At 32.3% G+C, this 12,692-nt stretch overlaps 1 protein-coding gene across 1 annotated transcript; it reads right to left on the bottom strand.

Annotated features, from left to right (window-relative positions):
* Positions 1-140: 140 nt before the first annotated feature.
* On the bottom strand, positions 141-12,541 carry LOC117120173 (protein CLEC16A-like). Its single transcript, XM_033265197.1, has 6 exons — positions 12,415-12,541; positions 12,108-12,236; positions 11,150-11,270; positions 3,607-3,652; positions 2,053-2,161; positions 141-682 (listed from the first exon to the last, which is right to left on the bottom strand). The coding sequence occupies exons 1-6, from the start codon at positions 12,535-12,537 to the stop codon at positions 488-490; spliced, it is 723 nt and encodes a 240-aa protein (XP_033121088.1). The 5' UTR covers positions 12,538-12,541; the 3' UTR covers positions 141-487.
* Positions 12,542-12,692: the final 151 nt, after the last annotated feature.

A 12,692-nucleotide genomic window follows, 5' to 3' on the forward strand; every position in this document is an offset into this window, starting at 1 on the left:
TCTCAAAGATAAAGCTTGAAGACTTGCCAAATCTCACAGTGCTCCTTATTTGTCTTTACAATACTAACAATCTTATTTTCTATTTAGATTAGGTTCACACTAGAGCCTTAATGTAACCGTTTTCCCGAACCATTAGCACATATGTGAGAACGCTAAGATCGGTTAGCTCTAACCGTTCCTAGGAAGTGGACACACTATCGGTTAGTGAGAGCTATCAGTTAGGAAGTTGACCTTATTAATATCATTAGCCAATCAGATGTACGCATTTCCAAGTTTCTATAGGTCAGTATCTGGACCTGGGATTTTCTTTTATGAACGCAAAAGTGAGTGCGTATGTTATTATCTGGATCTTGCTAACCATTAGATATGTGTGTGTGAACACAGCCATAAAATAATGCACAATATCGTGCCTATCAGATTCGGTTTGTCAAAGTCACCATCCCCATCTTCATCATTTAAGTGATAAGAATAATGCAATCTTATAGAGTTAATAAGGTAGACTGAATAAAGAATAATTACCTTTGAGGAGTCGTTGTTTGGCAGCCATACATCTGATATGGTCATCAAAAATAAACCTAGCTGCCAGTAGGGGAAATGGTTTAGCATGGCTACTTATCAAGCGCTTATGTATCGTCACATGTAATGATCGACTGTCATCCTTATCACCTTGTACCTCAACATCCTAAGAGAAAATAAAATATTATAAGTTTGTGTTTCCCTAGCCTGGCCATCAATTTGCAAAAATATACTACAATGTTTGACTTCAAAAAGTCATACCATGGACCTATAGGTCCATGGTCATACCATAGATTTTAGAATCTAAGACTCTTTCAAGATAAAGTTGTTTCTCCACCTAGTAGCACAAGCATCTGGTAGGTTCGAATGTCAATGCATTGATTACTAGTCTTGCCAACATTATGGAATGCTCCCCAGGAACCTGAACCTTATGCTGGTAATTGTAATTAAAATTATTGTAGTTATTATTATTGTTGTTATAATAATAATAATAATAATAATAATAATAATAATAATAATAATAATAATAGTAATAATAAAAATAACAATAATAATATAAGTAATGAACATATTTTAATTGTTAATTATTTTTGTATTTTCACACATATATATATTTATATATTTTTATAATGTATTTATACTGCTAGTCCATGTTTCCCCCATTGCTTGGAGAGCCACTCAGACAGTAATTTATTTTACTTTTTGGTAATCCTGCCGGCTCTTGGGGGAAACATGGATTACCTTTTCGAATTTTCTGAATATTTTACTGTAATGTTATGATAAAAAAAAAAAAAAAAAGGCGAAATAAATGAAATGAACCCAAGTAAGATGAAATATCAATGCATTAGGCTATTCTTTATCATTCTTTGACATAGGGCATTTTATATCTACCACTGTCTAAAGTCATTTTATACAACCACCAATGCAGGCTGTTTTATATCAAAAACCAGAGAGCCTTAATGTAACCGTTTGCCCGAACCATTAGCACATATGTGAGAACGCTAAGATCGGTTAGCTCTAACCGTTCCTAGGAAGTGGATACACTATCGGTTAGTGAGAGCTATCAGTTAGGAAGTTGACCTTATTAATATCATTAGCCAATCAGATGTACCTTTTTCCAAGTTTCTATAGGTCAGTATCTGGACCTGGGATATTTTACTGTAATGTTATGATAAAAAAAAAAAAAAAAAGGCGAAATAAATGAAATGAAATGAAATGAACCCAAGTAAGATGAAATATCAATGCATTAGGCTATTCTTTATCATTCTTTGACATAGGGCATTTTATATCTACCACTGTCTAAAGTCATTTTATACAACCACCAATGCAGGCTGTTTTATATCAAAAACCATCTCAGACAATTTTATACAACCACCAATGCAGAATCCTACGATTCTGCATTGGTGGTTGTTGAAGTCAATCTATTACCAACAGGCTAAGTAGCAAGTTTGTATGCAGTAGTATTTTTACTGTTTGGAATTTTAGTATTCCAACTTTTGTGAAGGCAATGAGTTTATAATTAATGTAAGAACTAACTTGTAGTGGTCCCACAAATTTGACTACACCCCATCCAAGTCTCTTGACATCAGGTTCAACCAATATAACTTGATGCGTGTGCATTACAAGAAAACGTCGTTGTCTTTGACTGAAATGCAGAAATATCATTTAATTTAGTTACATCAGTGCAGTATATTTTATACATGCATCAGTAAATGATAATAATAATAATAAAGTATTGCTTAAAGGTTTGCATGGCGAAGAAATAATATATATGTGGAAGCTTGCAGTACACCACGTAAGTAGTTCTGAAAAGAACTGTTGTAGTTGAGAAAGTCTCGACGTTTCGATTGAGATACTTCAATCGTCTTCAGGAGAATGATAATAATAATGATAATAATAATAATAATAATAATAATAATAATAATAATAAAAATAATAATAATAATAATTTGTGATGTGTATAGCACCTCCTGTTTGAACCAAGTACTAGGCATATTAGAATTATTCAATTCAATTAATTCAAAGAATTTCATGTAAACCTTTTATTTCATTTACTGCATCTCGCACTGTAAAACCATGGTAAAACAATTAACAAACAAAAAAAATACAATAACAACCGAGACAGGATTCCCAACAGCGAACTGAATCACACTTTAAAAAGGGTCTCCACATAAAACAACATGAAATATATATAAAACATGCTGATAGCAGAAAGTATACAAAAGTGTACATAACCGTAATAATAATAATAATAATAATAATAATAATAATAATAAATAATAATAATAATAATAATATAATAATAATGAAAATAATAGTAATAACAATAATAAAATAATAAATAACAACAACAACATTACATGAATATTAAAAAACAAAGTAAATGCAAAAGATTATTTAAATATCAATTTACAAAATTTCATTACATCATTTTTTAAATCGGAAAAAAACTGTGACAATAAGGAGAAACTTGAACTTGAACAGGTTTTTTTTTTGTAACAAACTTCAAACATAGATGTAGACAAATGTCTGTAGGTAAGTTAATAAGAGGTTTTACTGCCAGACTGCAACATAAACCATTAAGCTCTAAATAGCTCCTAGTTTTTTATTCATGTATATAGTAGTTTCTGGGAAAAGTAATTCAATTATGGTTCACTAATACAACACAAGCATTCAATTTTACAGGAAGTTATCTGTGTATGTCACAATTTGAAGGAGCACAATTGATGAAGAAGTTACAAAAACTAAACTCTTAGAACTGGCAGTTAAAAAAAAATTGAACTTTGAAGAAAGGGGAATAAATGGCAATCAGTTATATAATCATGACTTTTGCAGTCTGATTAATTGATTTTACCAAGAAGAATTTGCCATATAACACGTGGCTATGACAGCAAGCAAAATAGATAATAAATAATTATCTTATCTGTGGTACAATGCGACGTTTGTGTGTCTGTTTCCAAGTATTTTGTTTTCCTATCTTAGCAGGTAACCATGCGAGTGTGGTTCTTTGAGTAAACCTTGCGATGGTAGTGTGTTCCAATAATTTTATTATCCTTGCTTAAAGCAGGTAAACTATCATGATATACTTACCCTCTATCTTTAGGTAACACAGAACATGCAATGAGATCACTGTTATCTGCAAAGTATAAAAATAAATTCAATTAAACATTAATCAAATTAACTAATTGTAATAATTCCATATTATTAAATTTCAATTCCATTCAATTATGTGCGCCTGTGGAGAGGTGACAGGTATTGCAATAGCGTGCATCTGTATGTGTCTGTCTGTGTGTTCGTCCTTCCCGGTGCATAACTCAAAAACTGCTGGACTGATTTACCTCAAATTATCACACATTGACAATGTTACATGTATTCAGCCCTCTTCAAACTTGGTGCTGATCGGAAATAAGAAGCAGATTTTAAAATGTTATTTATATGTTTTCCGTCCACAACAGACAGAGCTAACTCGAGCAGATTGTTCGGCCTCATTTGGCTAGTCCAAACTGACTCGAGTGGACCGACCACGGGCCAGAATAGGGGTGTGTCAACGTTTGCAGTGAAAGCACTGTAGCGACAGGAAACCAGGCTTTAGGTAGAAGCCGTTTGAGCAGCTGTCCCAGATAATCACCTGTAAGACACAATTGAGCAGCTGTCCCAGATAATTACCAGTAAGACACGCCTGTATATTTTTTTGTGCTTGAACAGGCCTAAAGTTGGATTGAAATTAATGTATTGTTTAATAATAATTATATATTATAGTAATTGTGATGTTGGTAATTATGGTGATATTTATTGTAATTTTTATAATTATGCTTGTACAGTAGTTGTAATTATTATAATGGTCTTATTTTTTGTACAGTATTTTAAATTGTATTATATTTAGTAGAAAAGTTTGTAAATACAATGCTGCAATTCAGCTTCTGCTGCCATTGACTGTAAAGAATGAATAAAAGAATTGAATTGAAGTGCAAAATTAGTTTATTAGTCTTTAGACATAAAGGATATGTGCTTCAATGCAAATAAACATAAAACAGAAAAAGGATGGTCAGAATTACAACTGATTTTGAACAACAGAGGAAGTTCTGCTTTAAGTGAAACTAAAAGCCTGGCAAAGATGATTGACACGATGTTTTGTATAATGGAGACCAGAATATTTGTACACCATCAGGAACTTATACTGTCACAAGAAACAGCATTCAGAACTCATTACCAACAAACAGATATGGGATGGATGTGTCCTTGGTCTAACCTATACTCAATGTATTCTGAAGATATAATGAAGAAACTTAAGGGTTAAAGGGAATCAATAAATATAATATTAGAATTTTATGCAATAATATTTGGTTTAGGCCTATAGCTGAGTCTGAGGAAATTTTGTAAAATTTAGTGAATGCTGCCATTGTGAAAGGGGAAAATGAGGGGCTAAAGGACCAACACTAAAAAGGCCTTTCCAATAGTTATATCAGGAGAACAGAATCTAGTAGTACTCAAAACACATTAAAATGTATCGTTCAAAATAGCTAAATTCTTAAAAGGTTATAAAATTCTAATAATTGTTCTTGAAAAATCAATCTTGGAACTTGTGTTAAATGCATGTTTATATCCATGAGATTACAACATATTTTATCCCTTTCTTCACCTGAAAAATACACAATAAAGTTATGATGGCTTAGATCTTCATTTTGTACTACACTGACAACCTATTCTGCAGCATGTTTTTTTTTTCTCTGAAATTCATAAACTTTTCTTTTTATTCAACATCATTGTTATCAGTGGGCAGTGTGTTTGCAAAAAAGAAATTAAAGAAGTTTTGCCTTAATGCCTATTTACAGGTAGGGTGACAGCGCATGCTGCAGCGACAAAAATATTCTGTCGCACTATGCGTTCCATTTACACGACGCATGTAAACAGTCATGACGCATGTAACTTTCGTGGCTTGTTCGGCAGGAGTCTACACGATCAGAAGGATGACCAGATTCAGGAATTGGTTAGAATATTTTTTGTTGCGTGACAGCTTTTGAAAATAGAAAATTATTTTATGCTGAGCGACACGTCGGTGTGGATCTCCATAAAAACATAGGTTCTATATTTTCTGTGCTGTCGCATGCCACTGTCACACTGTGTGTACATACGGACTTAAAACTAAGGCCCCCTTAATACTGACCATGACAATTGTGCATCCATGAAAGATATTTTTTTCCCATTTAAAAGGCTTATATTTTTAATTGCAAAAAGAAAAATAGCTGAAATGTCACAAACATGAGTCTAATGATTAATACGTAAATGGCTCTAAAAGTTGATTTTACATTAAAAGCTGGTATTTAACTGAATTCACTCAATTCCACAAATAAAATCTGCTATAAATACACTTCCAAGTATTTGATAATGAATAAATACTGTAAGTTTCTAGGAAAAGATAATCAGTAATACTACACTACCAGCGTTAATTTCATGTAAAATATTCAACATTTGATTTACCTCATAATTACTGAAGGCTCATAATCATCATAATTATTAAAGATATCATGTAACAGTAAGCTTTAATTTAAAAATAAAGGAGCACGTTAAGTTACACTAAGATTAAGATATGACGTAACTATCATCTGTAAAGATGTGTATAAGAGACAGGAGGAAGTTCTGCTTTAAGTGAAACTAAAAGCCTGGCAAAGATGATTGACACGATGTTTTGTATAATGGAGACCAGAATATTTGTACACCATCAGGAACTTATACTGTCACAAGAAACAGCATTCAGAACTCATTACCAACAAACAGATATGGGATGGATGTGTCCTTGGTCTAACCTATACTCAATGTATTCTGAAGATATAATGAAGAAACTTAAGGGTTAAAGGGAATCAATAAATATAATATTAGAATTTTATGCAATAATATTTGGTTTAGGCCTATAGCTGAGTCTGAGGAAATTTTGTAAAATTTAGTGAATGCTGCCATTGTGAAAGGGGAAAATGAGGGGCTAAAGGACCAACACTAAAAAGGCCTTTCCAATAGTTATATCAGGAGAACAGAATCTAGTAGTACTCAAAACACATTAAAATGTATCGTTCAAAATAGCTAAATTCTTAAAAGGTTATAAAATTCTAATAATTGTTCTTGAAAAATCAATCTTGGAACTTGTGTTAAATGCATGTTTATATCCATGAGATTACAACATATTTTATCCCTTTCTTCACCTGAAAAATACACAATAAAGTTATTGGTTCATAGCACTCTGGCGATTATTACTATCGATATGATTGTCATTTATCACTGTCATCATATCTTCATTATTGATTCATAATCTTTAACAGCCATTGTTGATGCTCTTTTCGAGGAATCTGACATTTTGACCAATTAATCCGTAACACATTTTTCTTAGAATTTAGATACCGTTTGTTAAACCTATTACTAACAAATACTGAAACTTTAAAATGTTTACATCCAAATCTAAAATTGACACACGAAATTGAAATTCCAGTAATCATAGGCCTTTTCCACGAATCGGTAGACATCTTAAAGTAATGACAAACATTGCGAATCAGCCGTGCGTAACCAACAGAAATAAGATAAGCTTTTGGGCTGATTTTCTGACATCACGTTATTTAAAAAATCATAACTCCATAATTGGGCATCGTATCCAAACATTTTTCCTGTAAAATGTTCTTAAAAGACTAGTCTACACCACTATATGATTGAAAAAAAAATTGAAAAATGTTTTTGACTTCTGAAATCAAGATGGAAAAAGAAAAGCCTATTTAAGTAGTGTATTAAAATAGGCCTATGCAATACAGTGCAGTAGCATAGTACTTTGGTGTTGTTACTGTTCCAGGTACAGAAAATATACAGATTTCTCTTATAAAGTAAAAGTTGTTTTATAAAGAAGTATAGTATAGTAAATCATGTTTTTAACACAAGAAACTCTCATATGGTAACTAAAACAATGCTAGTTCAGAGTATCACTAGTACATAGTTTATTAAATAATTGTTAGTACATAGTTTCATTTCATTTAATTTTATTTTATTTCACACAACGAAAAAATACAATATAAAATTCTTCAGAAAAGAAAATAAGTAACAAGGGCAATGTAATGAAATTAAGTAAAATTTAAAAATTATTAAATTACAGTAAATGATAGTAAGTGAAGATATAGTAATTAATAAAGTAATAATAATAATGATAATAATAATAATAATACAATAATAAAAATAAAAATAATAATAATAAGATTTATAGTAATAATAATGATAATAGTAATAATAAAAATAATAATAATAATAAGATTTATAGTAATAAAATTTATAGCAATAATAATGATGATAATGATAATAATAATAATAATAATAATAATAATAATAATAAAAAACAATAATAATAATAATAATAATAATAATAATAACAATAGAAAGGTTGTGTGCGGGGGACACAATAAGCCATTAAGGTTTTAAGTCTGTGCCTCCAATTAACTTAAGCTAAGTAGTATTGAGAGTGAAAGAAGGCCTAAATTAATTCATCAAAACTATAAGGTTAATTACAAGGGGAGTTTCACTCACATCATTGTATAAGGCGAGTTGAATGGCCGAGCGGTTAGCAGGGGCTGAATTTGAACGGCACGCTCACCTATATTTCTGGTGGTAGAACAAGTCTTCTCAGATAAGGACTATAAACTGTAGACCCAGTGTACATATTCGTGACGAGTAGGGGGAAACCCTGGTGTACTGGTACAATCTAAGCCTATTGTGGACGATGAGTGTGGTGCACAGGGTTACAAGACACAAAGGGACCCTCAGAGGAGAAGAAAGTCATTGGTCGAGTTCCTAGTCCACATCCAAGTGCTTTGTATCCATTGGCAAAAAAGCACTATATAAATTTCTATATTTAGATTTTTAATATTAAGTTACTTTGCCTGTTGTGTTGATATTAACTAAATATTTAAACACAATTTGTTGGCTAATTCAGCTGCTGTCAGGAATTCTTCTGTTTCAAATCGAATGCAAGAAAATTGAGAATTTATCTACAAATCAAACTACAATACTAAGAAACATTTTTGTTAAAACAGGTGCAAATATGATTATTTGATACTGTCTGTAGTCAATATAACTAAATATTTAATCTAAAGGCAAAGTACAGTAGTTATCATAAAAGAATTGAATTTCTTTGAAACACTATTAACCAGTTAATCAAATACTAAATCCATGACCAAGGTTTACTTAGAAACAAGGCTGCAAACCAGTTCCTAAAACAGAATGAATGAGGGCATGTATCTAGGAATAAGGAAATTTGAGATATAAATAATTCTCTTATCATTGCCAAGATAAGGACTGTGTCGCAACTGCGTTTCAACTCTGGTGGCTGACATCGCATTAATATTCTACACCAATGATTTTGGAAACGATTTGGCCCGTGACCAGTAGGCAACTTGAGGCATGATTCACAATCCATGGTGGTAGGCATTTGTTAAACTCATTAAATAAAACAAAATAAGCTGTGTTCTAATGGAGAAGGCAGTTTGGCGCACTAATTTCCATTCAAGTTCTGAACCTTGTTGCCGAGGATTCATACCACACGCTGAGCATTCTTGGCCGGCCATGCTTAATTACCTCAGCTTGCACTGTTGACAGGTTTTGAAGTGGCTCACTTCATTTTTCAGCCCTAGGAAGAAATATTTCATGGCTTATAAATTAAATATTGTGGCCGCCTCTTGTCAATATTGAGATGATCCTTATCAATGATTTGACCTCAACTTCCATGATTTTTCCGGAATTCAGCATAATCAGTATCAGGCCTGACATACAGAGATTTTTTAAAAATATGTCTATTGGGAATTATCAGGGATGTTAATGCTCATTAATATAGTATTAATAGATTTAATGAAAATTAAATAAGTTACATGAAAAATAAATCTTGTTTTGTTGACTTAGATAATAGTATATGAGGATATAGCCAAAATATTGAGAAATTAAAAACAAAAACCGAATTAATACAACCTTAAAGGTTTATTACTCTATTATTATAAACTCTGTATACAATTACAATGGTTTTGAGATTTGTTCAAGAAATGATTATATCTCTTTGACCTTGAGTCATGTCTACTAGCTAGGTTGAATTACAATAAAATTTGGTCACTATATGATTTGCAGCGAAAAAATAATTACCCAGGAAGAGTAGTTCTTTGGCACAATGAATGGTGTATTTCCAAGAAACCATTTTTTTAATAGCCAGTAAAAACACACCCTAAAGCGATGCTAAAGCTAGGTCAGAATGAGGGTTTCTTGGAAACAAGGCTGCCAATCAGTTCTTAAAATCAGTCAGTGGTGGTTCTAATATAGCAAATACCATTCATTCAAGGGGAAACCTGTCTGACAAAGGGCCTAAATTTCAAGATGGCAAACAGGTGTCTGCAGTGCCCAGTTCAGGAAAACCCTTCTAGGTGCCCAGTACAACACTATTTCACTTTACAGTATTTTCCCATTGACTTGGAGCATGCTCACAGATATGTAAAACAGGTGGCGATTACGTGTGCACAGCACGCCACAGAGCGAGCCAGTCAATGTTAAGGAGAATGTTTAATGACATGACATTTCTTTGGTAATGTAAGAAGCATCATTAAAATATTACATTTCCAAATAATAATTTACATAATAATAGCCACCTAAAAATGTCAACAGTCTGTTGTGGAATGCTGCCCTAATGCTCCTGATTGGAAATAGACAAACACAGATAATGTGACAATGCTTTCAATTTCACAGATTTTGATTGGAAAATACAGATTTCAATGAAATAAGAATGTTAACAAATTTCTGAAATAGAATGTTTAAAAGCATGTCAGAAGAAGGTTAAGTTTGAAAAATAAGGCTAAATGTAAAGGTAGGAGAATGACCAATAAACTTGCAGTGTCATTGTGCTGAATAGCCTGGGACTACCGTAGCAGCCACAGAGAGGAACTTAGTAGCTTCATCTTTACATCATTTCACAATGACAGGAACTGAAATGCGCTAGAGCCTACTCTTCTTAACCAGCAGTGATGTTTTATGGCTGTAGGTTGCAGTGCCCCCTGCCCTAACCACTGAGCCATTCAATACTGTATCATTGCAGAAGTTTCATTTAAAAAATTAGGTTTTTAACTTTTTAAGTAAGGTTGTGAACCCTATGTAACATTCACATCATTTAAATTGACCTTTGTACAGAAAACTTATGTGGCATAAATAACCATAGTGTTATCAGAACAACACAAAGCAAATAAACCTACCACTTACGTGCATACTTGTATGCTGTAAGCAAAGATACTGTACTTAGTGCAACAGAGGAAATAAACCTGGTACTTAGGTGCATACTACATCAACCAGTGCTTTAGGACAAATGAGAATATTATAAACACATACTGTAGTTGTATTCTTGAGCACCAATGCTCATAAAAAGAGGGCATAATAAGCTTCCCATTATAGGTGAATGCTGTGTGCAGTAATACTCGGAATGAAGAATCATGTGTAAAGTATTAATAATATTTAGGGAGTATCGTGCTTGCTGAGAAATGTAAGCATCACACATTGACAAAATAACCTAACCCACTGACTGCTACTCTAATAGAGAAATTGTTATATAGAAGAAAAAAATAAAAATGAAAACAACACTTACTGAGATCAAGTTTAGCCCCAGTTAATATGAGTTCCTGTTTCTCAGTCAAGGGTAGTTGTGTCTCCGGTAGTTTCCTCAACTTTAAGGAATGATTCCGTAGCAAAATAAATACACGTATTGCCTGCAATTAACCAAAAAATATTAATATTTGGAGTTGGAAAATGTTATCATATTTTCTACTATTAAATATTATATTAACAGTATGTAAATATAACAAAATTATGTAATTATTAATAGTCACAAAAACTACTATTAGATCTTGAGTGATATCAAAGAAGTATCAAAATGAATGCCTTGCCTGAAGGAAAAGTGTGAATTTGAAAAACAATGAACTTTGCATGATTAACACTATCAATTTATGTCTTGAGATGTAATATTACTGTTTGATGAATCTTGAATATATACAAATATTTATTGGGTTGAGGGGTATAGTTCAAAACATAGCCTGAGGTGATATGGAAGCTGTACTATGTACCAAGACGAAGTCAAGCATCCTCCAGATCACCAAAAGAGCTTATATTTTGAACTATGACCCAATTAAATCCCAGTAAATATTTTGTTTTATATACTACTACATAGATGTAGGCATTAGAGTAAATGGCTGAAAATATTGCCCAGCTTTTAACCAATAAATGCCTGGAATCTATGTAGTTTTATATAATAATGTTTATTTGAATATGGAAAGATGTTGTGTGAGGATATGTTTACAAATTGTGTACTATACTTAATAATACAACTAACTGATCAAAGTATGTCATCTGGTTTCAATTTGTTATTGCAGAAAAACAATTGTTTGTAAAGAAGTATCCTGCTATGATGACATCAGGCACATCTAGCTGCAATAAACAACCATGCAGGAAAAAATGGAAAAAATCGTCCAAAAGTCGTAAGTACTTAACAACTAAAAAATATTAGACCAATAATGGTGTAAATAATAATTGTTATATTCTTGACTTACTCTTCTAGACCTCTCGAGCTCTCCAGAAGGCAGTCTTTTGATGAAGTCGATACCTGTCATTGGTGTTGCAGTAGGAGGAAGCAGTAAAGATGAGTCCATCGTCAGGTATTCCACATTCAAAGGACGAGACTGACAGAAATAAAAACAATATTTTTAGTTGTGTCCTGTCTGTTTATTATCTGATAAAATTTTATAGTTAGTCTCAAGAGTATTCACAGTAACCTTCGAGGGCATTACAATTGGTCAGCTTCCTACATCAACCAACTGCCACATGCATTAAACATGGCAACCACACAGGTATACTTACTTTCATACTCTGGTACTCATCCTCAAACATATCCAAAAACAATTCATCCCCTTTGTAAAAATTCCTTAACATCAGGTTGCTTTCTTCTTTTGCACCCTGAAACAAAAACAGACAACAAATCATATGATTTTACTATTTTCCACCTTCTTGCTCTCCCTATCTCTTTCTCTCTTACTTCTTTCTCCCTCTCCATTCTTAATTCTTGCTTCTCTTCTTTTCTCTACCTCTCACTTTCCATGTGCATAAAAGCAAATTACAAATCACAAAATATAGCTGAA

This window comes from Anneissia japonica, unplaced genomic scaffold (assembly GCF_011630105.1).
Source record: "Anneissia japonica isolate Jap-2015-1 unplaced genomic scaffold, ASM1163010v1 scaffold11378_len12762_cov224, whole genome shotgun sequence".
Taxonomy (NCBI): Eukaryota; Metazoa; Echinodermata; class Crinoidea; order Comatulida; family Comatulidae; genus Anneissia; species Anneissia japonica.

Bases quoted from the DNA above. Each gene is read 5' to 3' on its own strand.
- LOC117120173 (XM_033265197.1), bottom strand. From the start codon at position 12,537: ATGATTTGTTGTCTGTTTTTGTTTCAGGGTGCAAAAGAAGAAAGCAAC. The intron at 12,237-12,414 runs GTAAGTATACCT...TATTTCTGTCAG, and splicing joins ATGAGTACCAGAGTATGAAA to TCTCGTCCTTTGAATGTGGA. The intron at 2,162-3,606 runs GTAAGTATATCA...TCTGCATTTCAG, and splicing joins GTGTTACCTAAAGATAGAGG to TCAAAGACAACGACGTTTTC.